Source organism: Salvia hispanica, chromosome 4 (assembly GCF_023119035.1).
Source record: "Salvia hispanica cultivar TCC Black 2014 chromosome 4, UniMelb_Shisp_WGS_1.0, whole genome shotgun sequence".
Classification (NCBI taxonomy): Eukaryota; Viridiplantae; Streptophyta; class Magnoliopsida; order Lamiales; family Lamiaceae; genus Salvia; species Salvia hispanica.
Genome location: NC_062968.1, coordinates 45513113 through 45540238, shown reverse-complemented (window position 1 = coordinate 45540238; position 27126 = coordinate 45513113). Strand labels below are relative to the sequence as shown.

The window sequence follows — 27126 nt, the reverse complement described above, 5'->3', positions numbered from 1 at the left end:
TAAGTACAATGAAATGTCTTTTCTTACCACACTATTTCGTATGGACTTTTGCTGCACATTACATGTAATCCTTCAAAATAATTGTTGCGGGTGTGCTTTTTTATCGATTCGTACCAAATTAAAGGAAATTATAGCCCAAATTTAGCATCGAAAAAATTTCCGATACCTAAGCGAACTGGAATTCTTGGAAATTCTGAGTTAAATTAGCGTAGTTTTCTACAATTTGTGTATTAATCGATTAATGTGGATTAAATTTGAGGTAAATTTGATTTTAACTATTTACCCACTCGACGACGTCGTTTGAGTCATCCTAAATCCCCAAATTGTCGTTGGAAATTCAAAATAACGAACCGACGATCGTATCAACACTTTTTGGGCTCTGTTAGAATCATCGGCATGATGATCAGATTCTTATCATGAATCTATTGATTACATGAAAAATATTACAATTGTGTTTGCAATTCTTTTCTGCTTTAGTACGATTTTGAGCAAATTCGTACTTTGTTTTGGATTATTCACGCTTTGATGTATATGGGTTTGTGATGATTCTGTTTCTGCATATGGCGATTGATGATGAGATGTAGTGAAGGATCTTATCTGCATAGATCCTTGATTGAAACCAAATGATTTTCTCATAAATGAAGGCTTCAGATAGAAACCAAAAGGACTATTTAGATCACATACACACTTTGAATATATAAGAACTCGTAATATACAAATTGGATAAACTTGATTTTATGATATACAATCCTAGGACTTACCTATACAAAATCTCTGAACTCTTCATTACTTGAGGAAATAATGATTGTAGGTGAGCAAATGCAGTTGTTTATCTCCTCTGGAAGTTGAATGTCTTGATAGAGTATGCGAAGATGAATGTGAAAAGAACGACGAATCCACATAGTATAGCTGCCACAAACCCGAGCATACCGTACTCGAATCCAAAGTAATCTTCCAGGAACTGTTTCACTGTGACACCGTTTTCCATCTCGGTTTCTATTTCTCCGAATTGAGATACTATGAAGCCGTATAACGTGTAGGACACGGGGGTACCCCAGTAGTACCATCTCCACCATATAGGCATCCTCTGTTATCGAAAATGGACGTGTTAGTTGTAGATTTCGTGATATGTAGTTGATGAGGGGTGTTTTATAGTAGATTTGAACTTACCGGTCGGGGTATGATGAAACCTGAGAAGAGATTCCAGATGCCGTAGAAGAAGGAAGAAATGATGGCAGCGATGTTGTGGTTTGGTGTGACGGCCACGGTCATCATACCGTAGAGGACAAAGTAGAGTAATGAGAAGAACAGGAAATATATGAACCATGCGAATTTCTCAGCGCTCCAGGGGAATCCCATCATCGAGAAGACTATGAGACCGTATATGAGTGATTGCACAAAGACATAAGGAATTTCGATGAGGAACTGCACAGAGAGGAAAAGATTGGTAAGTAATTTTGAATTTCTGCACTTTGCACTTAAATTGGACTTAGGCTTAGGACACCCACTTGTGAGAATGCATATGGTAATGCTGAATACATTCCGGCTGCTCTCTCTCTGTAGAAGACAGTTCGCTCGATGGCAACTACGGGTTGAACTGTTGAACCGTATTGGAAGCCGAGAAAGTTGATAGCAGCATACATAGAACCCATGGCATTGAATAGATCTTGTTGAGTATCGCTGCAATACATTGCGTTCCCAATAATATTAGCATTGAACTATGGATAGGTTTCTGTCTAGTTTAATATATGTGTGCTTACTAACCTCTTGGAGCCGAGGTCCCAGAACATTGTCCCAAATATAAGGGCAATGAAGGTTGTGAATGAGAACCTTACAGCTGTGTACGGTGGATTCCTCCAATATGACCAGTGTTGTTTCCATAGGCAGGCGATGCACTGGGTGAGGAAAGATTGGGAGTATTTAGTCGGGAAGTAGAGGTCCTTTGTGCCCGGACGAGCGACACTTAATTCCTTGATGAGGGCCTTGTTCCTCCTGTAAATTTTATGCATAAATTTGTTAGCAGTGTTGCACCCTAGAGCTAGTTCTTCTTAAACTACTAGCATGATAAAATTTGACTCACGTGTATAACTCCGACTTTTTGTAGTAGTCGGCAAACTCAATCCCCAGGGCTAGTTCTTGTGCTGAAGTAGTTACTTCCAACATCCAGGTAGCAGGATTTATACCATCTTTGATTTTCGGTACTCCTTCAATTGCTTCAAAGTACTTGATTAAGTGTGTAGAGTGGCGACCCAAAGGTCCAACATATATCTCTTCCCCTCCTCGTTTCATCAAAAATAGCTGCCGAATCACATCAAAATGTTATTTCAGTATGATATGTTGAACAAGCAACATAACTATCGAGACTGTAGGTTTATGTAATGATATAGCTTACCTCATCGAATGCTTCAAATATGTCTATGCTAGGCTGATGAATGGTGCACACCACTGTTCTTCCTGTATTTACGGTGTTTCTGACTGTTCTCATCACAATTGCAGCAGCTCTTGCATCAAGCCCTGAAGTCGGCTCGTCCATAAATATGATTGAAGGGTTTGCGACGAGTTCAACCGCAATCGTAAGCCTTTTCCGCTGCTCGGTTGAGAGGCCACTGACTCCCGGCAACCCGACTAGTCCTTCTCTCAAGGGGGTGAGTTCTACAAGGTCCATTACCTCATCAACAAATACCTGTGAGCAGAGGAGGAGGTAAAATATCAAAACAAGTCATAATAGAAAACATCAAAACAAGGCTTATTATTGAATGCCATCTTATTAACCTTTTTAGTTTTTTCATCAACTTCTTGGGGCAATCTCAACCAAGCTGAGTAAACAAGGGACTCGTAAACTGTGACATTTGGAGAATGGATGTCATTCTGCTCACAATATCCCGATATCCTAGCAAATGTCTCTTGATTCTTTGGGTATCCAGATATTGTGATATCCCCATCAATATAACCCCCAGTTTTCCTTCCAGCTAGCACATCCATCAACGTTGTTTTACCAGCCCCACTAACACCCATCAAGGCTGTAAGAACACCTGGCCTGAAAGCGCCACTGATGCCCTTTAACAGCTCCAGTTTCTCTTCTGTGGCTCCTTGAGCTCTCATTTCCTGCAAATTGAATAGGCGTATGTTATTCATCTCTACCCTCATGGTGACAAATAATTCTACTGCCTTTTCTTTTTAAATCCTGAACCTACCGCTGGCATGTCCACTGAGTATCTGACGTTGTCAAATGTGAGAGAATGCGGTTCAAATGGAAGAATCATTCCCCTTTTCCGGTTCTCAGTGAGTTCAATGGCATCTGACCTCACAGATGAAGATCCAGACGAAATGCTTCTCCGCATGCCCTCACTGCCTTGAGCTGGATTTCTGCTGATAGAGCCATGCGCATGGGAATCATCTTCAACTATTTCGGGTAAGACAGCTTGTGGTTTTTCATAAGCTGCATTGTTTAATTCAGTTAAAAAAGGTTAGTTTCTGAATGTGATCTACAACACATGTACGAGTTTAATAATTGTGAATCTCACCATCAAGATATGTTAAACATATTAGGTAAAGGATGTTAAATAGCCATACAAATCCGAACAATGCCACTACCCCAATCCAATACCAATATGCCTGAGGAAAGAACCCTCGAGACTCCAAAGCAAGAACTCCCAGTTTGGTCCCATTTACCAACTAGAAAAATACAATGGTATCTTGATTAGTTTGGATATCATGTACACTATGAAAATATTACTCATATAGATGGATATGTATGCTTACTTTGCTCCAACTGTGCCCTGTGAATTCATTAACCAGAATTGCATTCTGAGCATACATGAGTGGAGAGGACCAGTAGCCCCATAGCCACCAACTCTTCACATCCCCTACATCACCAATAAAATGTGAGGAAACATAACCAACTATTTTATCATGAGAAAGATTGAAGTGTTTGGTCTCGTTTCTTATACCCCGTGCTAGGACAAAACCACCCAAGGCGAAGAGCAGGAGCAATGCGAATAGACCAAATGTGTTTGCAACAATCATGTTCCTACCGGCTGAACCAATAAATCGGAACAATGCTGATGCTGACTGATGCACAAATAAAAGGAGAAGGTACTGCTTCAAGAACCTGCAGCCGGGACTCTTTTAAAGTTTCTACAATTGAAAAAGGGAACGAGAATATTATCATAGGTGCAGTTTGTAACTCTTACCTAGATATGTTTGGATCGAATCCAATCACGTAGTAGGTGACAAATACCCATAAAGCAACTTCAAGGAAGGTGACTGGGATTTTCAGGACCCATGAGGGTATAGCATATGCCCACGGCGGGAAGAAGTACATATCCCTTTGTTTGTAGAACACAGGTAGCTTGTAAATCGTCATGGCAAGCTCAGACATACCATTGAACATGACCATAATGACAGTGAAAAACAGAGCACCGGTGTATATACCCCCGTCCGCTATATCATCTTTACCCATTCTTGTCCTCGGGAATAGTGAAATTGAAATCAATGCCATCACAATAAGCTGAAACCAGATATAGAAAATATTACTACTTGCTATATTTTGTCAACGTAACATAATAGACAAGCAACGCGATTTTAAGTTTATATAGCTTGCCTGGAAGATCTTGAAGTAGAACACAAATGAGTTTCTCTTCATCAGCAAGTATTCTCTGTCGGCGCAGGCTTTTAGTAGTTCTTTTTTCCCAATACCAAACTTCTCCGTTGTCAAAGCTGCAGGGTGGCTTTTGGTCTTGTCGAATGGAACTGAGAGCTCATCCCCAAGCCTCCGTCCAACAATGTATGATTGGAAGGCCTCTGCAAATTCGCTAACTGTGATGTACCGGTATGGCTCATTCTTGTTTCCCCAGTATTGCTGTTGATCCTTCTTTGAAGTTACCTGCATTAGTTTCACTCTTTTCATTAGACCCATTGAAAGGCTATAAACTAACTTTGATAATTTATTTTGCTTACTTCTTGTAAGAAATCAGCCACTCCTTTTCGGGCTGGGCATATGAAACCCATGGACTCAAAGAAGTCTAACACATTCTCTCGAGGACCCTGATAGACGATCTGACCATCGGACAAGAGAACAATATCATCAAACAGATTATAGGTTTCCGGTGCTGGCTGCAGCAAGGAGATGAATGCAGTTCCTTTCATGATGTGGACATATTGCCGAAGCATATTCACGATTTGGAAAGTTGTCGAACTATCAAGACCAGTGGATATCTCGTCCATGAATAGCGCCTTCGCTGGTCCGACCAGCATTTCTCCTGTGATTTTCCACACCAGATATTAGTATCAGTCTAAGTCTTTTAAATCTTAATTTTTACTTCTTTAGTTCATTTCAAGTACTCAGTTTGTTTACCAGTCGTGACACGCTTTTTCTGCCCTCCCGAAATACCCCTTATCATCTCATCTCCGACTAAAGTGTCTGCACAGACTTCAAGCCCCAGAACCTAGAAAAAGAGTTGCTGGAATTGTTGGAATGGTCATTAAATTTGGAGTTTAATCTCTGCTTTAGGTACCTTAAGAATATAATCTGTGACAACATTTGCTTCATCTCCTTCTGTGGCTGCTGCCTACATAATAGGAAACATAATTGTTTTCATAAAAAGATTCTAAAAATATTGATAGTTCTGAATTCAGATGGGTTGGCTACATTATTGATTTCAATGCTCATTTATTATGTCAGTTTCATATTGAGTTATGAGTTTCAAATATCAGTACAGGAAATCATATAGTAAAAATTAAATTAAATCTCATTACTTTGCAATTTTGTAGGGGTCAATCTACTAACCCTGTTTTGTTAATAATTGAAAGATATACGAATCTTTAAAGCTAGAGTAGGTAAGTGGACACAAAAAACAGTTTTGTTTTACTCTATATAAATAAGTGCAGATACCTAGCGTCAGGACAGAATGCAAATAATTGGCATTAAATAAACTAACAAATTGTCACTTTCTTGTTAACAAACTTTCTTTCCCTGTCATCAGTTCTTAAAATAGGATTATCTCCAACCAACTACTGTTAAAAACTGTCTTGCCAATCAAAAAAGGCAACCGTCACGTCACTTCCCTTTTAAGATTTGATGCCAACAGATGACAAATAACGTCAGAAAATGTCAACACAACGTCAATCGGCTGACAATGTTGACATTTTCTCGGTTGACATCAAATCTAAAAATTAATGGTCCATATCATAGTTTGGAGTTCGCACAATATATAGAGTCTGCACTTGATAATATCTACCGTGTGAGTGTGTATTTACCTTCATATAGATATCTACATCAGGATCTGGTTTGATATTTGCTGCTTTCTCTCTTCTTGACAGTTCTGCCAACATATCTGTTCAACAGAATCAAACAAGACAGCACTTAACTTAGAATTAAAAATACTTCAAATTTTTCTGATAATAATTAGGAACAGTAATTCACGAACCGTATCTCGATCCAACACCCTGGCACCTGGCTGAAAATGACAAGGTTTCCCTCACAGTCATTTCTCCAATGTGCAGATCATGCTGGCTTATGTATGCTGCAGTTCTTTGCGGTACAAATTCATGCATTTCATGCCCATTGTAAGTAATTCTCCCCGAAGCCTGCCCAAAATTTTCATTCTTAGAGTTCAAGAAACACGTTCAAATGATCTCTTCCGATCAAGCATATTGACACGAGAAAAAAAGAAGCACGTACTTTTAGAGTTGGATCAAGCTTTCCGGCCAACGCAAGCAAAAGTGTAGTTTTCCCGGAACTTGGAGGACCTAACAGCAAAGTCATTCTGCATGGTTTGATGATTCCACTAACATCCTTAAGAATTGTAAAAGGCTTCTTTCTACTTGGAAGTATGTGTAGTGTGTTTAAGAATCCCTGCAAAATTACATAAATATGATATAAAAATGTTGATTTTTTTTCTTGAACTAAATATGTATGTATGTTATGTTTCTTATCTTTACTCACCTCAAACAGATTTTTGTGGAAGTTGACAAAAGTAGGCAGAGCCCTGCTTGCACTGAAGGCTTCTGCATCGATATTAAGATGCTCGTACCTCACTTCTATAGACGGAATATCGATCCCAACCCTGCAGGTCGATACAAGGAATTCTTGGATATAAGCAATCGGAAAACTCAATCAAAATCATTGACACAACAAATACAAACACACCTATCAATCCTGTTTCTGAGCTTTAACAAGAACTTCTCATTATCTTCTTCCACGGTTTGGACGAGCCTCTCGATGAGCTGCTTCTTGTCTTGGATTCCAAGGTCATGCACCTCGACCTCGTTGGCGCCTCTTGATCCAAGCAGCAAGCCTCTCCTCAGGCGGTCGAACGTGGGCAGTTTCTCTAGTGCGGCCCACTTCAAGGCCTCCTCGTCGTCTTCTTCACGCGATGATCGTGTGAACACTTCCAGCCCGGTGTTCCTCCATATGCTCGAGCTGTTCGCTCTGAAGCTTTCGTCTCGTTTGCTACTTGATCGCAAGCTACTGCTTGCTCTGTACAGATCGCCCGCATCCATTCTTGCACCTAACTCCTCTCTCTCTTCTCTTAAATGGTCTTAGTCTCCCTATAGTAGAAAAAGGGAGTGATTTTGGAATTTTTTAGGTAAAAATGGGGATGATTTGATTGAAGAGGGAAAAAAAGATTGTGCTATATATAGTTTGTCAAGATATCAAGTTTTGAGCCTGCAGTCAAGAGAGGTTTGAATAATCAAAAATTGTGGAGTTTTGGAAATTCTTAAATAAAATGGAAATATTTTATAGTTATTGTTTCTTGGAAAGTGTAGAGTTGCATTTGTTTCATTGTTGATGATAGAATACCTTCTTCTTTAATGATTATTATTAGAAGTGGAGTGGAATGAAGGCATGTATTGGAAGTTTCCTTTTTTGTTTTGCACCACAACTTATTATGTAACTGTATTTTGAATTTATCATGGTGTTGTGTTTTATTTTGTCATTTGTTGTACTCCATAAAAATAGGAATAACGTAGATTGAACAAAACTGTGGTCTTTGGATTTAGAACTGAAATATACTTGTAGTGCTTCGAGAGAGAGAGAGAGAGAGATTAACGGTAACATGGCATAATTAATGCAAAGTCTAAAATAGCATCTATATTAAATATTTGAAGAGATCAAGGTCGCATTGCAAGAAACAGGTTGTAAAGTTTTAGATTCTACTGAATCCATTGCGATATAATGTCAAAACTTCTAGATTACTTTAGTTCACTTATAAATTATTAATATTTCCAAAATTCAAACTTTGTAGGAATCGCTTTTCTCAAAGGAAAAACAAAACAAGTAAACTTAGACAAAAAAAATAAATTAAGCTTTCTATTACTGGGAATGATTTGAACTTCAAATTATATCTTAACGTACGAGATTAGATTTTCTGTTATGATGAAGAATCAAGAATCAAGAATCAGAGAAGGAATTCTAGGTGAAGTTAAAATGATATTGCATACGCTTCTTACAATTCACTTCATCGATGGTATTCTCCTATCTGCGATTAGGAGTCTCGATTGAGACCGTTACGGATTTTAAGAAATATTCCAATACTCTGTAGCATTATAAATGACAGTGGCTGAAAAAAAATAGGAGAAGGTGAATCTATCTTTATATAGTGGAATGTAGAACCTACTTACCACTTAGAGTAAAAATGAATTAAAATTTTTGACATTGGATGAGTCAGAGAAATAGAAAATCTGAACTCATAAACAAATGGATTATTAATTTTTCAAATTAAAATATGTGAGATTCCTAAAATTTAGAAAGGTCACTTCGCACAAGATAAACTGACAAAAGTTGAAATGAATTTTCTGTGTCATTCAACTCACAATAAATGTTCATTGTGTATTTTATTTATATAAATAAAAGGGAATTAAAAATAAGAACTCAATATTATTGGTTGCTCAGTTTCTTGGTCAACACAATCCAATTCCAATTGTAGCCTCCACATTTGAATGGTTTTGGCTCTGGGCCCACTTTGACCACGTGGCTGACCAAATACTGTACAAAATTACATTTTCACTAATTCCTATTTTTCTGAAAATTAAGATGAAAAGAATGACTAAATATATTATGTGAAATATATTCTCTTCATAAATTAAATTACTTGTACAAAATAAGATAATTGAGCATTTTCATGACCTTTCCCATTTAAATATAGGGGTATTAGAGTCTAATATCACGAAAATTTTCAAAATTTATTTTTTATTCACAAACTTCGAGATTGATATTAATATCATGAACTTAAATAATTGTTGAATTTTTCCACCATTGACAAAATCCAACTATATTAAAATGAGATGGATAACATCATTATCATTTTTCAGTGGTAAACATATATTATGTGATGTAAAAACAATTGACCTGTAGCCGGATTTTGTCATTGGAAGGAAAAAATTCAATAACTATTTAAGTTCGTGATAGTATATGTCAAATTTAAAATTTGAAGGAAAAAATAATTTTTTTTAAAATTTCGTGATATAAGACATCAATATCTCTTAAATATAAGTTGCGCGCTGGAAATTATTATAACTTTTTATAGTATGAAGTACTCCCTCCGTCCCGGCTAAGATGACACATTGCTTAGCCGGCATGGAATTTTAGGAGTTATTGGTTAAAGTGTTTAATTGGAGAGAAAGAAGGTGGGTGTAGGTATTAAAGTAGAGAGATGGAGAAAGATGAATATTTTAATAGGAGTGAGAAAAAGTAGTTGAATGTATTAATTAGAGAGAGAAAGTTACCAAAAAAAGGAAATATGTCATCTTAGTTGGGAAAAATGTGTTATATTAAGCGGGACGGAGGGAGTACTGCTATAAAAGAATGAGATGTACTTGGGATAGGTTTTACATTTGCAGTTTTTATGTGGAGTACTATATTTTACACCAACTAGATTTATTATGTAGTACTCGCCAAGACTCGAATGATTAAGGAGCGATACAATTATTTTATTTCATATAAATATACAATCCTTTTGTAGTCGTCATTGATTTATGTTTTCCATCTAATTAACCTCTAATTATTACGATTAGATTGTCTTTATGATACGTACTATAGTATAAATGGCATCGACATGTGGCGTCTTATATTTTTTAATTTTACTATTACAAATGTGTGTTAAATATGATAATTACCTATTCTTTTTTTATGTATGCTAAGGGGCTTTTCTTTATATCATAAATGGATCTTAGAAACACATGATATGAATCATATTATGTGTGTTAAGGGTTTTTTTATCTTCTTTGTTCCTTTAATCTTTTCAAAAAATTTCTGTCATATTTAAAATATTTAATTATATTTTAAAAAATGGTCTATCTTATTAAAAGATTTAATCATATTTTTTTCACTTAATTTTATCACTTTAAACAACTCCATCCAAAATCTTGTGTCATTACAAAAAATGGTCTATCTTAAATGAGACTAAGCAATATTATAGTAGTAATTTGCAACGAATTGACGTTTTTGAAATGGACAGAGTTGTATACTTCTATATAATTTACTACTCCTATTTATCACCTTGTCCTACTTAATTGCAGTTTCTATCAATTGGGTAGAAGTGTTGGGAGAATGTCGTAGACTTGTAAATTGACCAACTAGGCAAGTAAACAATTGTCCTAGGACACATCATAAGGTCCATTTCATGATGACCAGGAATTCCAAGTAGTACAGCGAATATTTTTATACATCAAGTTTGACTTTGAATTCAAACTGTACAATCGATCAGCGAAAAAAATGAAAAGAACAAAAAAAAAAAGTGCAAAATAATCTCAAATCTGATTCATTCATTGTCTGAAATATTTTGTTTGCAACTTTTTTCAGTTAAGGTATCACTAAAGTATAAACCTCATTGTTCACAGATTTTTTTAGTTCACTCAGAACAAATATATAGTAGTACTCATTCTGTCCTCGAAATAGACATGGCACTTACTTTAATACTATAAGCAAAATAGTATAGTTCGTGAATGGGAAAATATGACATTCATTAGTACTTTTTTATATTGCTGAGATAACGAGGTTATGTGTAACTTTTTTTTTTATTATGAACTATATAAACAATCTCTGATCTTTAAAAAATGAATTAATATAATTTCTGAATTTTAAAAGTAGTATGACACACTCGTACATTCATAGTCTTTTTTCACATTTTGAACAAATTTCAAAAAACAAACCAACAGTAAGTAAACCACATGGTAATCCAAACGTAGTTGCATGAGAGAAGATGAAGGAAACATACCAAGGAAAAGAGCCAACAATATCCTGTGGACTGCCCACATTTCAACGATGGGTCGACAAAATTCTCAGGTTAGATTTCTACACTCCAATAAATGGCTATAACACACGGCCAACAGTTTCAGCCCAGGATCAACAAGAACAGCAGCAATCTTAAACTTTTTCACCATTCACTGAAAAAATTTGAAAGAGCAAAAATAACATCTCAGAAATGATTGAATTGGATATATAAGAGCCAAAGGTAAAGGTCAATCCACTTCACCTCAAGGAGGGGAAGTTGATGGATAGGAACACCAAACTGCTTGATGATTTCATTGTTGACGCCATGCCACTTCTGGCAATTAGCTTTAGAGACCGAACGCTTTGCTCTGACTGGTGAAACACTTCAAACCATGTGCCAAGGCACACACAAGCAAGGATCTCCTCATCACTGAGTTGGTGATCACTAGTTTAACATAGTGATGATCAGCATGATGGCCTTAAATTTGTAGTAGCTAAACTAAGTAATTCATGATTGCTAGTGGTGTGATGGTTTTTCTTCACAGGGCATGATCATTTCAGAGACAGGCATGATTTCAAGTTAAATTAATGAGTTAGCGAATAATCTGTAGTGTCGATGTATCCCACCTTTTAAAGCCACAGTGTTGGATGATAAGACAAAAACGTCAATGATTACAATCACAGAGGAAGGGAATTCCCAGACCTACAAAACACAAATTGGGATTGAACAAAATAAGCAAATCTATACATTGATAACCCATAATAGTCACTTATAGAAAGAGGGGACTACAGATTGGCAAAATATGATCAGTTTGAACTTAAGCATAAGTACTTTTTTCCACAAACCACCAACTCAACTGTGTGACGGTTGCAAGTTCAATAAGTAGAAAATTTCAGGGTGCAGGAATAACAGTGGTATATTTGGTGGCAAATTCTGACTGAAAGAAGCAACATTGGCAAAATACTCCCATGTCCGCGTGCTATTTATAGTGGGAATTTCGCAAAGTTCAGATAGTTAAGTGGCGGGAGTTGTTACATCAAATATATGTGAGGGAGAAAATGTATAAATATGGTGTTGATAGTTCGGAGGGAACTGGATCACTTTCCCTCATTAGTAACAAAGGTCAAAGCATGCAAATGTTTGCGCTATAATAAGCTTTAAGGAAATACAACAACATGATGCTCATAAGAGCAAGCATCAGAGAATGAAACATACCATCATGGCCAAAAGAAAGATCTTAAAGTAACTTGAAACAACGACTACAAACAGCATTTGTTTCCACCTGCCAAGTAAAGAGGTATGTTACTTAATTCCTGCAACTTCTTTCTTGCAATAAAAAGACTAAAAAAAAGACTACATAACTAGCACAGTTATCCCACTTGTTGAGAAGGTTTCCATCATATTTATACATCAGAGTATCATATACTTGTATAACTGCTGTGTGCATCAATAAGGATTTATAATGTAATCTTTGCTGATAGTATGACGAATAGTTCTACTTGACAAAGAATAGCAAACACGATGCAAATAACTAGACAAACATCAGGAAGATATTTACAAATATTACGAGTAAATATTTACCCGTGAAAAATAGTTGCTGGGCTGAGAAGCTTTCTTGTGCCACAGAACAACACACAAATAAATATGAGGTTCCCAAACATTACACCAGTTAGCATCTGGAAGCACCCACCAACAAAATATAGAGTGAAGTCAATATCTGCCACCAAGAGTCAATTTTATAGAGCAAAGTAACTTTTTAATTCAAACCTTTCCAAATTCTAGCAGAAATGACGTAAAACTTGTAGGCATGGTATATTCCTTCTCATTTGTGCTCAAAACCCACATTCTGTCTAGAGCAGCTAAGGCAACACATATACTCTTATGGCATTCAAACGCACAAAGTCATCATTCCGAAACTCATGAAAATTTACAACACTTAATCACAGGATACAGATATCCAACATCCAATACACCAGCACCAATTTCCACAACAAACTCTGCCGGAAAGAAAAATGCATTTAAAAATAGTAAGTAAAATCCAATAGTATAAGAGTGTATAAAAACTTACTCAAAATACAACTATGTCAAGGGATTATATTATACAGAGTACCTCAAATTTTACAGTCTCTTTACTGAACATATTGTAGAATACATGCCGATACGCTTTGGGCTTGTGCAGAATCAAATCAAGGATGAGAATCTGAATATTAAAAAGACTAGAAAATGAAAACAATATACATCATATACTCAAAATTATGCATTATACTCTTCTTTGATTCAATTACCATTACTTCACACTCGATGTACCCATCAGCAACAGCCTTGCAATTTCCCTAAAATTAATCCCGACGGATTATTGATTAACTGATGAGGTCAAAAAGCAATAACAAAATTTGAATGAGCCAACGAAAATGAAGAATTACGCATTTCACGAGGCGAATATTTCCTGGAGAATACTGAATGTAGAGTGTTTTGACAGGAAATCCACACTGCACACATCGGAAGTCAGTAGTAGTACGTTCCTCTTCACTAGTAGTAACACGGCCCGCCATTTTTGGTTTCGGAGAAAATCCAATTAGACGGCAACCTGATCAAAGTGAACAGTTCGGTTAATCATTACTATTCGGTAATTTTAACTAAGTAACTGAGAGTATTACGATAGGATCACAAGGAGCAATACGTATCTACGGAATCAATGGATCAATCATATTAATTTTGCAGTAGTTAATGCGCAAGCAACAAATCGTTCGCAACTTGGAAAAATGGATAGCATCAAACCTCGAAAGCCAGAGTGAAGAGGAGTCAGGAGGCCGCCAATCAAGCAAACCAGTTCCGGCAGAGTTTACGGCGACGCAAGCGGGCCGGTGAGGCAGAGGCGACGATTAGGGCTTGGGATTCCAATTTGGTGATTTGGAGCCGAATTTTTCAATTCATTTCAGAAATGACTCATCAAATTCGCATAAGAGCGTATGCAAATGCAACGACAGAAGTTTTGGGCGTCTTGAGACCGACGAATCTTCACGACTTAAGCTGCTTTCAAATTTCTCCTATATATACCCTTACTCGTCACTCTCACTAACTCCCCCCTTCCCACAATAATTTTTACTGTTATTAGAGCGTCCACAATAGAAATAGGCCAGCCACTCTCTCTCTCTGCCACGTCAACAACACTAAAAATCCACCTGCCACATCAGATTGCCAGCCACAATAAAAATAATTAAAAAACAACTACATTTACAGAATTAAATTTACGATTAAATTGCGGAATTAAATTTACGAGACATATACAGGAAAATTCATTAATTGCATTAAAAAAAATTACATTCATTTAAAATTGACTCTTGGTGGCAGATATTGACTTCACTCTATATTTTGGACCCTTAATTGCCGCCCATCGAGACTGTAGCACACCAAATGCGCGCTCCACGTCCTTGCGCGCCGACTCCTGTCGTTCCGCAAAGTAGGCCTTCTTGTCATCCGTCGCGTGCCTGGTAGTCTTCACAAAGACGGGCCACCTAGGGTATATCCCATCCGCCAAGTAGTAGCCCATATCATGTCGGTTGCCGTTGGCCACAAATGAGTAACGAACTGGACCGATGCCCTGACACTTCTCGTTGAAGAGGGGGCGACGAGTTGAGGACGTTGAGGTCGTTGTTCGACCCGGCTACCCCAAAATACGCATGCCAGATCCACAGCCGGTAATCAGCTACGGCCTCGAGGATCATCGTGGGATTCTTTGACTTGTAGTCGGTCGTGTAGGCCCCCTTCCAGGCAATCGGACGGTTCTTCCACTCCGAATGCATACAATCTATGCCGCCTAACATCCCGGGAAACCCATGCTGCTCCCCGTGCATCTGCATCAGATTCTCGACAATCTTGGGGGTAGGGCTTCCGAAGGTGCTCCTCACCGAAAATTTGAATCACGCCCGACAGAAAAACTTCAGACATTGCAGAGAAGTCGTCTCACCGATGTGGAGGTACTCATCCCACATGTTTGCCGCCGCGCCTCCGTAGGCCAACCGCCTGATTGCCGCCGTGCACTTTTGGATAGGGGTGTGGCCGGGTCTGCGCGGCCGCATCGTGCCTGAAGCGGAAATAAAGATATCGACGCTCCAAAGCGTAAACGATACGCATAAACAACTCCCTGCGCATTCTAAAACGCCGCCTCGAACATGGTTGCTTGGAAACCGCGGGTCCGGAGTGAAGTAGTCGTCATATAGGCGCTGATGTGCAGCCTACGTGATCCCGATCAATCACCGCTCGGCGGTGGACAACCGGTGGAGGGCGAGGTACCGCCTGCTGTTCCACCCTTCGCATGTACCGCTCCATCTTGCGGTTCATGTAGGCCTCCATAGCCTCGTTCATCTGCCGTTCGTACTCCTCAAAGCATCCCCACCACTACCACCACCGCTACCACCCGCGTTACTCATCCCTCGATGTTGCTCTTGTACGAGAAATTTAGAGAGAGAGAAAACTCGTTAAAACAAGTGGTGCAAATGAAAATGAAACTAAAATCGCGTATATATAGGTTTTCAAAAAATAAAAAAAAAAAAACGAAAATTGGCGCTGACCGATCGGCACGCCACAATGGCGGCCAGCGCATCGGCACGCCACAATGGCGGCCCACGCCGATTTTTACGCCAACTCGCCGCTGGCCGATTGCAATGGTTCGGCTAGCTGGCACTGTGGATGCCCTTATGACCGAGTTTTAAAAATGTAAGGAAAAGTTGGTTGGAAAAGTTAGGGGAACGTGAGACCTACTTACTAAATGGTAAAAATGGAGTGTGATAATAATTATGTAACAGACCGAAATGGAAAAGAGTGACAATTATTGTGGAACGAAGGGAGTATATTTTTACAGAAAAATTGATTCGGAATTGAATTTCATAATTCCTTTAAATTCAATTACATAAAATTCTAATTCTAATTCCAATTCAAATTTTGGATCCTAATTTCCAAATTCTAATATCCTCCGTCTCAAAAGCTATTTGCTCCATTTCTCTTAGACTATGTTTATCAGTAACCATCCAACCCAACCCAACCATCCACTTTTTCAATATTTAATTAGTTTATATCTCTTCCACACCATCAATATTCATCCAACCCAACCATTAATGTTTTTAATGGTTTATCAATGACCACCCAACCACATCCATTATATACTATTTATTTTATATATTTTAAATAATAATATTATTAATTAAAATATTGCATTATTGCAAAATTTATAAAATCACACAATAAATGATAAACTAAAAATATAAAAATAAGAGTAAAGGCCCAAAATGGTCCTCGACATATGACGATTTTATGATTTTAGTCCATAACATTATCTTTTGAATTATTTAGTCCAACACAAATGAAAACGGACCAAATTTAGTCCTTTTTGGACGGTGCCGTTTAAAACTAACGGTCAGTGGCTGTTTAAGTCAATTTTGACCAAATTAAGTTAATAATTATGTTTTATTAGAGCCTAAATTATAATCTAATATTTTTTTCTGAAAATTTTAAATGTAAAATACTTTTAACTACAAAAAATGCAAAAACTACAAAACAAAAAAAATTCTCTTTTCTCAATATAGAGTTACGATGAGTAAATCAAACTAGTAGTACTACAATTTAGGAGTAGTATTTAGAAATTTTGACTTAATCATAAATAAATTTAAATTGCATCCCTATCTCTACTACGCAACCTACAACCAATTTACACAAACTGAAACCAAATTCCACGAAAACAAAAATAGATCAGCACAGATTCACAATGCCGCTGTGGTGGGATTGTAGAAGCTTGACGGCGGTGAGATTTTAGAAAGAGAAGGAGGAAAACAAACCGAGAGGTGTGAGTTCGCCGTGGAGAAAAAAAGCAGGAGGAGGAGATGGCCTCTACGTGCCGTCGCACGGCAGCTACGACGGCCGCACGCACGGCAGAGTGAGAGAATCAGCGACGGGAGTGGGGAAGAAGAAGGAGGTGCCCCCCTCTCCTTTACAAAATTTTTTGTTAGGGTTAAGTTTATTTTCAGCTTTTTTAAATGACATCATCTTCTTTGTAATAATAGGAGTACTATATTATTTTTAAAAAATTTAAAATTCTAATCGAAAAGGTCAAAATCAACGTTAACTGTTAGTTTTAAACGACGCCATCCAAAAAGGACCAAATGTGGCCCGTTTTCAATTGTGTTGGACCAAATAATTCAAAAGATAATGTTTTGGACCAAAATCGTAAAATCGTCATATGTTGTGGACCATTTTTTGGCCTTTACTCTAAAAATAAAGAAAAAATGAAATTAATAATTTGGGTTGGCTATAAATTTAGAAAATTAGAGAATAAAAAATTATGAATTTTGATATAATTTTTATAATTTATGCATATAACATATACTCCCCCCGTCCTATTAAATATGCAACATTTACTTTTCGGCACAGGATTTTAGGTAGTGTTGTTTTATGAGTTAATGAAGAGAGAAGAAAAAGTAAAGATAGTATTGTTTTCATTTTTAGAAACGTTTCATTTTTAATGGGACAAACTAAAAAAGAAAACGTTTCATTTCAAATGGGACAGAGGGAGTATAAGATAATTAAATTTTAAATAATATATTTATCAACCAATGAAATTAGAGCATCCCCATCCGTGCTCTCAGCTAAGAGCACGAAAGTGGGCCCGGACCCACTTTTACTCCTTGTCCTTAGCTAAGAGCACAACACCCACATTCGTGCCCTTAGCTAAGGACAAGCTCAAGGGGTCCCACCATTCTATTATTCAATTTAAATAAAAACATTTCCACAATATTAAAATGCATTAAAAATACCCGGAATATTATTACAAATTATAAAATAATTAAAAATTACATAATTAAAATCCTAAAAATTAAAAATTACATAATTAAAATCCATAAAATTAAAAAGACCCACTACTCGTTGCCGAATTTCGCTCAAATGTGATTGATTAGATCATTTTGTAGCTCAGTGTGGGCTCTTTTATCGCGCATTGTGTGTCTTCTTACGATCCTCTTGTTCACCATCGTATGCACACCTCGGCGTGGGGGAGACCTCGCGGTTGATCTTCCGGCTTCATCCTCGTCATAAAAGTTAGCCGCCATCGGTCCTTCGTCAGCTATAATCATGTTGTGCAAGATAATACACGTGTACGTGATGTCGGCGATATTCTTAACGTACCAAAGCCGAGAAGGGGACTTCACAATGTTGAATCGGCCTTGAAGGACCCCAAAAGCTCTTTCGACGTCTTTCCGAGCAGACTCTTGACGTTGTGCAAAAAGAATCCGTCTCGGCTCTTGTGGATTGCTGAACGACTTCACGGTCGACCACCTTGGGTAGATACCATCGACGAGATAGTAACCCATGTGGATAGTTGACGGTGAAGTCGATCGCCGGTGCTACACCATTCAAAACATCATCGAAGAGTAGTGAAGAATATAGCACGTTCAAGTCGTTGTTGGATCCGGCAACACCAAAATATGCATGCCAAATCCATAGGCGGTAGTCGGCGACCGCTTCAAGGATAAGCGTTGGGCCGCCGCCTTTGTGGCCGCTTAAGTATTGCCCCCTCCAAGCAGTCGGGCAATTCTTCCACTTCCAATGCATGCAGTTAATGCTGCCTAGCATATCGGGAAAATCGTGGACTGTTTCGTGAAGATGAAGCAACCGTTGACAATCGTCGGTGGTGGGTGCCCGAAGGAATTCCTCGACGAAAGCAGAACGAACGCCGTCGCAAAAACTCTTGAGGCATAGGATTCGAGTTGACTCACCGACATGCAAATACTCGTCGAAGAGGTCAGCCGTTTGCCCAGTAGCAAGTTGTCGGATGGGCTGACTCGACTTATTTTAACACAAGTGATACCCGTAAGTGTACGGGGCTAGTGTAGCAATCAGCAAGCAAGAGTATCGTATCCCACATAGACTAATTTGTATCAACTTAACTACCACGAACAAATATTGACTACTATCTAGAGAATCGGGAAAGGTTTGGTTTTGTTCTAACACTACGGAAAGCATATAATGAACGAATAGATTTTTTGCTTATTTGGGGAATAAAACCCGGTTCATTATTCAATTTAAATAAAAACATTTCCTATATTAAAACATTAAAAATACCCGGAATTTTAAACAAATTATAAAAAAATTTAAAAAATTACATAATTAAAACCCTAAAAATTAAAAAATTACATAATTAAAATCCAAAAAATTTAAAAAAAGACCCCCTCTTTTTAAATTTCGCTCAAATGTGATTGATTAGATCTTTTGTAGCTCGGGGGGGGGCCCTTTTTTAGCGCTTTTGTGTCAAAACCACCTCTTGTTCACCTCGTATACACCTGGGCGTGGGGGGCCTGCGGTTGATTTTCCCGGCTTATCCTCGTCAAAAATTTGCCGCCATCGGTCCTTCGTCCATAATCATGTTGTGCAAGATAATCCCTTACGTGATGTCGTTTCTTCGTACCAAGGCGGAAAGGGGGGACCCAATGTTGAATGGCCTTGAAGGACCCCAAAAGCTCTTTCGACGTCGTTAAAACCCCTACCACGAACAAATATTGACTACTATCTAGAGAATCGGGAAAGGTTTGGTTTTGTTCTAACACTACGGAAAGCATATAATGAACGAATAGATAAATAAAAGCAAGTAAACACGGAGTGAAAAGATATATGGAGAAAATTGTAGAACTCAAGGATCCGATGCACAACTCCAAGCTCTTATCCAATCAAATTGTCTTACCTTTTGGTGTCTCTAGAATTACTAAGTCGACCACAATTATAGATTAAACCCCCTCCCGAGGTGAGAAACCTGTAGATTAGGTGCTAGGATTGAAGTCCCCTTCTAATCCTAAAACCCCTAACTCCCAAAAGCTCGATTAGGTCAAAGACCTCACTCAAAACCTCAACTCTCCCGAGTTTTATTGCATTAAGGTGTGAATTATTCTTATTTCCAGATTAATTATTTCATCTCCCGATTAATCTAATTAATCCTACACAATCAAATGGTGATCAAGCAATTGAAAGGAATAAACCCAAGAATAATCAAATAACTACAAGAGCAAGGCAAGAACAAAATTAATTGGATAAAAACTATGAAATTAGTGCATCTTCACCAAGAATTCTACAAAAAGGTTTTTAGCTACTCATGTTCTTCACAAAAACCATGTTTGAAACACAAGATTCAATGAAATACATGGAGAAAAGATTAAGATACTCATGTGAGAATGAATCTATGGAATTGCAACTTCAATCTTCCGGTTGGAAGTCTTCAATCTTCAATTCTCTCTCTCAAAGATGTTCTTGGGGGTGTGTGTGAGTGTTGGAGGCGGTAGGTGTTGAATCAATGTGAACCCTAGGCGTTTTTCCCTTTAATCTCCCATAAAAAATCGCGTTTTTGGCAAAAGAATACGCCAAAATAGCGGAATTATAAAGAGCAAAACTCACCCGGCCGGGTGGTCATTTTCGACCCCTTTCTGGCCATTTTCGCGCAGAATTACAGGACCCGGCCGGGTGAATTTACAGTGTAAAAATTCACCCGGCCGCGTGTAAGTTTCTGGATAGCGCAGTGTTCTTGTAACAGCCATAACTTCTTCTACCGAACTTCGATTGAGGCGTGCAAGATACCCACGCGAAGTTCTTTCAAAGACGAAGAGATTGATATGCATTATGGGATGATTGGATTTCAAACTCTCCAGTAAATATTATCTAAAAGCAAGGCTGCTGCACATCCACATATTTTGTACCTTTTTCTACACATTCTTAACAAAATGGTCAACATACCAACATAATAGAGAAGTAGATATAAACATGTCCAATAATAGACAAAATATGATCAAATTCATACATAACCACCCTCTAAAACCATTAAAATCCAAGTATGTCAATGGCACAAGTACACTTTTGCAACGTCGACAGACTTTGCCGACCGGTTGCGTCTACACCTGATTGAAAGTATTCAACACGGGTGGACATTGTGTTGACAATACGCATAAAAAACCGTTTTGACATGCGAAAACGGCGCTGAAAGTAATCTTCTGGATACCGCGGCTGGTCGGGAAAATAGTCGGCAACGAGCCTTTCGTGGGCTCCCTCCCGATCACGAGGGATGTAGCGACGTTTTGATCTAGTTGGTTGAGGAGGAGGGGCGGGGGTATTGGCGGCGACATAGGCTTCATAGGCGGCACGATATTGTTCATAATATTCTTGTTCTTCGCGCTCCGCTTTCGCAATGAGATCGGTGAAATCCATTTTTGAATTTTTTTAGAGAGGGTTTGGGTGAGAGAGAAAGATGTAGATGATTTAGTATGAAAAAGTAGTATGAATGAGAGATAATTTGATGTGAAAAGTGGATGATGAATGTGTGTATTTATAGATGATTTTGGGATATAAAAAAAATCACAAAAATCCAAAAAAAACGTCCATAAACGGCTCTATTTTTTGGGAATCCAAAAATATATTTTTTTTTTATTTTTGGTATTATTTCAAATTATTTATGATTTTTTTTTAAAAAAAAAAGAAAAATCGAATTTGTCAACGGCTAAGCCGTTGGCCAATCAAATCGTGCCACATAGGGCTGCTCAGCGGCACGGACGTGCTCTTAGCTAAGAGCAGCGCTGTGCCACTGGCACGGACGGACGAGCTGCAGCGGCGGACGGACAAGGCCTGCTCAGCGGCACGGACAGACGGATGGCAAAAACTTTACTGCTGCGGATGCTCTTATGCCAAATGGCATAATCTCATTGGTTGACAAAAGAAATATGTAAGGAGACCTATGGTCTCATATGGCCAACCAGTCGACCGCTGGTTTTAGGGAGAGAGACCACAATTGAATTGTTCTTTTTCTTTTTTTAATTTGTAACTATCCACATGGCAATGGACCTGGTCGCCGATAATGGTGGTCTTACTCTTTTATTTTACCTACTTTATTCACTATTCACATGACCTTAAATATCAATTTCTTAAATTTCATATCTAAAGAAATATTCTACATTATTCTCTATTCACTTAAACTTAAATATTAATTTCTTAAATTTCATCCAAAAAAAAATGCATCAATTAACTTGGGTTAGAGAGAGCATATTAAACTCTCAACTTCCAATAAACATTATAGCATAAAACTCTCTTAACTTCCAATGAACATTATATCCCTCCAACAATATCTTCTATATTGTGTAGCTTTAGGAATCAATTCAAACACTTATGAGTATGATCCAACTCGCAGTTGCAATGTCCATGTTTCCATTTGTATGTCAATGTTAAAAAAGTTTTCATCCTCTTGTGGGAGAAAGTTGTCGAGGGGTACAACTCAGTATGCTCTCGAGGCCCCTTACCTACGAAGCTCGTATGCTTTGCAAAAAAATGAACCTTGAATTGCAAAAAATGTACATCTTGTACCACATTTGTAGTAAAAAATGAAAGAGGGACAATACATGTGAGACATATATTTTAAAAGATGCACTAGCCACATATGAGGATGATAAATAGAAAACAGTTTAATATATTCGAGCAAGTAGAAAGTTTTACATGCGATTACATTTTTTGAATAAATAGATATATTTAGAATTAGAATTTCAAGGATGTTTATTTTTCGAATTGAGTTTATATTGAGGTTATAATTATTTGATTTTAACTGTGAGTATTTTACTTCATGCTCATTCTATATTTCTATGAACTACAAAATCAGCGCATTTATCATCAAAAAAATTGATCCACGAAGAACATATATAATACAAATCATAGTTAATATTATTCTCTAGTACGAGTAGCTAAATTTCTAATAAAAATCGAAAATTACATTGAAAAACCTCTAGAATTTGAAACATTAATGTCACTACTTTCCGACGATATAACCTCATCGAAAATTCTTCCTGTTATAGCTGCAGCTAACGCAGTCGTGAAACTGTGATTTCTTGTCAAAGAAGAAGCCATTTTTTCAACCAAAAACTGGTGGATTTCATTGCTCTGCTCACTACCACTTTGTGATTTGCTACATTCATCACTAGCGCTGCACGGGACGGGTGTCGGCCATCCGGGAGATGGAGCTCCTCTGCCCGATGGTGATGCCACCGAAGTATCAGCTGGAGCCGGGCGGCAGTGATGGTGGTGGTGGTGATGTTGGCCCTCGTATGTGGCTACTAAGAGACTTGGATCATCCACACTCCTTTGCACCTACAGATTTATATATAGGTGAGGAGATTTTAGTTTTGTTTTATGGAGTAATATTTACTATATTAATATTTGGGAATTGATCATATGCTACATATTTTATATAATTCGTCTTATTTGAATAACACTCTTGTTTTATGCATGTTTAATATTATTTATTTTATTTTAACATTTAATTTGACTCTACTTTAATATATTAAAATATTTTACTGACATTTTTATTTGATTTTATTCATAAAAATCAAAGCTCCATATTAGTGCATATATTTTGTGGACCTTCACATGTAAGACAACTTTATACTCCCTCTGTAAATAGCTGTTTTGATTCGAAACATACTCTTAAAATTGTTAGACTTTCTTAAGAAAGAGTGAATGAAAAAAGTTAGTGAATTGTAAATTTCATTTTTTAATATTAATTTTGTATTGAACATGAAAAAAAAGTAATTGGATTTTCTAAATTATGAACATTTCAAAATGATAAAATGATTCTTTAAATTATGGGCGAAGAAAGTAAAAGGTTTATTTAATAAACTTTTTTATGGGTCTATCTGTAACAATAAAATGTACAAATATCCTTATCCATATCCAACCCCACCTCATACACATATTGGAAATTTTGACAGATGAGAGTTAAGACCATTAAATAAGCTAGTCCTAGCTAAAACTGTATTCAAAGAATAGATGGACTTGTACATACATATATATTATTATGTGCGAATTTTCTTATAATTTTATGTGATAAGTTATGAAATAATTTAGGGGTAGAAATAATTTCTCTTTCTTAAATGAAAATGTCTCATTTATTATCACATAGCTTAATTAGTTGGAAAATGTACTAACTTATTTTAAACAAACTTGACAGGCTTATTTATTACTCGAATAAATAAGTTAGATTTACTATCAAATATAAAATCATACGAGATATGTGTTCGTGTTCGTGTTTGGCTTCGTACCTTCTTCTTGGCTGGGCAAGCCGGGGCGAAGGAGCACTTGTAGTAAGCTCTAGGAGAAGGATTATCCCTTGTCACCTTTTGTCCATATTTTCTCCATTGGTATCCATCCTTCACTACCTATATATTCATCTTATACATCAATAAGAAATCAATATTTTGTTATTTCATCCTCAAAAGAAAAGGAAAAAAAGATGAGATTAAATAAAGTAGGAGAGCTCTCACCAGACTAAAATCAGATGGATCAATTCTTACATAAACTATTGAAGTATTTGATTTAATCACATTTGGTACATCACCAGAACACATGATATGATCCGGTGAATTATTTTGGGGATTTTGATAATTAATAATGTCATCGGCTTTCCTCTTTCTTGTTCTTGACAGCTCTTCCTCCTCGTATTGCATCTGCTTATTAATTTCACACAAATTTGTGCTCACAATTGTCAGCAAATTCGTCAGTCTCTTGTTCTCGGATTTCACTCGACATAATTCTTCAACCAGTTCATAATCCTGCACATAATCGATTTTCTAGTTTGTCACCAATTTGAAATTGCAATCCGATTTTTAATTCTGTTTTATTTATATTCTTGCCACTTCGATTTTTCCTTTAAACCTTGCTTAGTAGTAGTAACTAGTGTTATCTGCAATAGCTTATGTAGGTGTTCGGTTTGCAAGATTATATCACATGATTAAATTTGTATTATGTTTGATTCATGAGATTGAATTTCATGTAGATAGATAGTAATGTCATGATAATCAGTTATATCCAATCCTCTCCTACTAAATAATCTCACAACTTAATACTACTAAATTATATTCTGCTGCTGTTTTATCTAGAAAACTGAACACCAACTATAAGTATTATATGAAATATATATAAACAGATACCTGATTGTTTTTAGGAAGAGACTTCAATTCTCCACCACTAATTTCATTAGGGTTTTGGTCGGGATTGGAGTTGAGATCAATAGTAAGATTTGAGTCCTCTTCCATTGGAAATTTGCAAATGAATTATGTGAATGAGTTGTTGTGTGGAAGACAGATATATATGAATAAAATAAAGTGAGAAATTGGAGATAATGTGAAAGACCCATATAGATGTCGTCGTAATTTTGATACAGGAAAGTGACTAGGAAAGCCCTGAAGCCTTTCCAGAAAGTCGTGGTTGAAATTCATATTCTAGAATTTGTTCACTTTTGCAGTGCCTTATCATTAATTAATGATATTGGTCCCTATAACTAAAATTTTATCAAAAAAGTCATTAATTTAGGATTTGTAGTAAATTTCCAACAAACACATCTTTTCTCACTATAAAATCTAAACTACGTGATTTTGGTGACCAAATATTAAATTTATACGACTAGAAAATACCTAATTTCGGCAACAATTGAGATTTTAGGTACCAATTAAACTGAAATAGTTAAGACCTTAATTACGTGAAATACTTTGATAAGAACAAGTGAAATTGGAATGCGTAACATCAGTATCTTAATTAGTTATTAGGTGGTAGCATTTAATGTTAATTTTAGTTTTATATTATGCATGGCTGATGGCTCAAATTACTAGTATTAACGGATACCAAAGCATGTTTATCAGAATACACCCTAACATTTTTTTTCTGTTAGAAGAATAGATTAGATTGAACTTCAGTTAATTGCCTATTACAAAAAATGTGTATAAATTTATTGAGAAATCGATTTGGCAAACTATTTAATTTCTTGCAAGACAACCTTGTTTTATACGTATGTGAAAAGTCGAGGAAATTCATGTTGTCTGATGAAGTCAAGGGTCGTTGTCCAAAATAAATGCCAAGTCAATGGTCATTTGTTCTTAACGGTGGCGTTCGCTTATTAGCTAAGTTAAGAGATTATAGCCGTTTGTTTATTAGATTTTTTGGCAATTGAAACTAAAAAAAATAACATATAACTGTGTCAAGAGAATACTGAAACTAGTATATAAATCTTATGGGTCACTCTTTTTATCACCAATTGATTTTAGGATGGAACCTATGGATTTTTATCATGGTATCAGAGTGAGTCACCAATTGTGGGTTAAAAATAACTGAGCCTGAAAATTTGGGTCAATCGTCCAATCGATAAAGACAAAAGTCCAATCCCTCCAAGCTTCACCTTGAAGGGTTTGAGAAAGGGTGTTGGCAATTGAAACTAAAAAAATAATATATAATTGTCTCAAATCGGTGTGAAGAGAATACTTAGGATGGAACCTGTAAATTTCTATCAAGATTGGTAACATATGATTTAATAATTTAATTTTAATTCATGTTACAATAGCCTACAGCCTACTCTTTACACTTAAATTCACACTGCGGTATGAAAGAATTATTTGGATTGGGCAGTTGAAAATTTGAAAATAAGGTCTAGAAAACGTCGAACTTTTATAATATCAAAATTCGGACAACATACTACAAATCAAACTATGACATTGAATTATTCATGAGTAACTCAGAGCCTTCTCCTCTCTTTAATTTTCCACATCATCTTGATTGTTTACTTTTTTCACTCTTTATGTTTAATTCTACTAGTACTTTGCTATTTTAGCAAAGCTATTTATTTTTTCCATTTGTAGTGTTCGAAATTTTATAAAAGACCCCTGTCAATATTTTCATTGAACACAAATATTTTCATATATTATTATTTGTACAATAATATTTAATGATGTTTATATATGTAAGGTATACCGTAAATTAGTGTATTGTGATTTGTGGTATATAAAAATTAATATTGTTGTTATATTGAAGCTTTCAGTAATACATTATATCATATATAAAATCATATTAAACTGAATAT

The 27126-nt window shown here is 36.6% G+C and overlaps 3 protein-coding genes across 4 annotated transcripts; all 3 read right to left on the bottom strand.

Annotated features, from left to right (window-relative positions):
- Positions 1-609: 609 nt before the first annotated feature.
- LOC125219458 (pleiotropic drug resistance protein 1-like) lies at positions 610-7618 on the bottom strand. Its single transcript, XM_048121434.1, has 21 exons — positions 7151-7618; positions 6947-7067; positions 6683-6856; positions 6429-6588; positions 6259-6335; positions 5517-5570; positions 5357-5447; positions 4960-5261; positions 4604-4885; positions 4194-4510; positions 3951-4111; positions 3763-3866; positions 3525-3675; positions 3195-3439; positions 2773-3105; positions 2393-2683; positions 2081-2298; positions 1765-1992; positions 1509-1680; positions 1171-1425; positions 610-1087 (listed from the first exon to the last, which is right to left on the bottom strand). Exons 1-21 carry the CDS (start codon positions 7501-7503, stop codon positions 830-832), a joined length of 4347 nt encoding a protein of 1448 aa, XP_047977391.1. The 5' UTR covers positions 7504-7618; the 3' UTR covers positions 610-829.
- A 3427-nt stretch (positions 7619-11045) lies between these two features.
- Positions 11046-14265, bottom strand: LOC125219459 (protein ARV 1-like). 2 transcript variants are annotated; one of them, XM_048121436.1, is made up of 11 exons: positions 13995-14263; positions 13640-13803; positions 13502-13549; positions 13327-13416; positions 13168-13213; positions 12984-13066; positions 12798-12892; positions 12432-12498; positions 11843-11918; positions 11478-11660; positions 11046-11388 (listed from the first exon to the last, which is right to left on the bottom strand). In XM_048121436.1, the coding sequence occupies exons 2-10, from the start codon at positions 13766-13768 to the stop codon at positions 11563-11565; spliced, it is 732 nt and encodes a 243-aa protein (XP_047977393.1). In that variant the 5' UTR covers positions 13769-13803; positions 13995-14263; the 3' UTR covers positions 11046-11388; positions 11478-11562. The 2 variants fall into 2 exon arrangements, with proteins under 2 accessions (XP_047977393.1, XP_047977394.1); XM_048121437.1 differs by lacking the exons at positions 12984-13066; positions 13168-13213 and having other exon boundaries at positions 13995-14265.
- Positions 14266-22888: 8623 nt separating this feature from the next.
- LOC125219792 (probable WRKY transcription factor 60) lies at positions 22889-25362 on the bottom strand. The gene is made up of 4 exons (XM_048121858.1): positions 25208-25362; positions 24542-24829; positions 24320-24436; positions 22889-23369 (listed from the first exon to the last, which is right to left on the bottom strand). Exons 1-4 carry the CDS (start codon positions 25310-25312, stop codon positions 22992-22994), a joined length of 888 nt encoding a protein of 295 aa, XP_047977815.1. The 5' UTR covers positions 25313-25362; the 3' UTR covers positions 22889-22991.
- Positions 25363-27126: the final 1764 nt, after the last annotated feature.

Bases quoted from the DNA above. Each gene is read 5' to 3' on its own strand.
- LOC125219459 (XM_048121436.1), bottom strand. From the start codon at position 13,768: ATGGCGGGCCGTGTTACTACTAGTGAAGAGGAACGTACTACTACTGAC. The intron at 13,550-13,639 runs GTAATTCTTCAT...GATTAATTTTAG, and splicing joins ATATTCGCCTCGTGAAATGC to GGAAATTGCAAGGCTGTTGC. The intron at 12,893-12,983 runs GTTTGAATTAAA...GGGTGCTTCCAG, and splicing joins TTCTGCTAGAATTTGGAAAG to ATGCTAACTGGTGTAATGTT.
- LOC125219458 (XM_048121434.1), bottom strand. From the start codon at position 7,503: ATGGATGCGGGCGATCTGTACAGAGCAAGCAGTAGCTTGCGATCAAGT. The intron at 6,336-6,428 runs GTTCGTGAATTA...TCTGTTGAACAG, and splicing joins GGGTGTTGGATCGAGATACG to ATATGTTGGCAGAACTGTCA. The intron at 4,886-4,959 runs GTAAGCAAAATA...AAACTAATGCAG, and splicing joins TGGCTGATTTCTTACAAGAA to GTAACTTCAAAGAAGGATCA.
- LOC125219792 (XM_048121858.1), bottom strand. From the start codon at position 25,312: ATGGAAGAGGACTCAAATCTTACTATTGATCTCAACTCCAATCCCGAC. The intron at 24,830-25,207 runs GTATCTGTTTAT...GATTATGTGCAG, and splicing joins CTCTTCCTAAAAACAATCAG to GATTATGAACTGGTTGAAGA. The intron at 23,370-24,319 runs GTACGAAGCCAA...ATAAATCTGTAG, and splicing joins CTTGCCCAGCCAAGAAGAAG to GTGCAAAGGAGTGTGGATGA.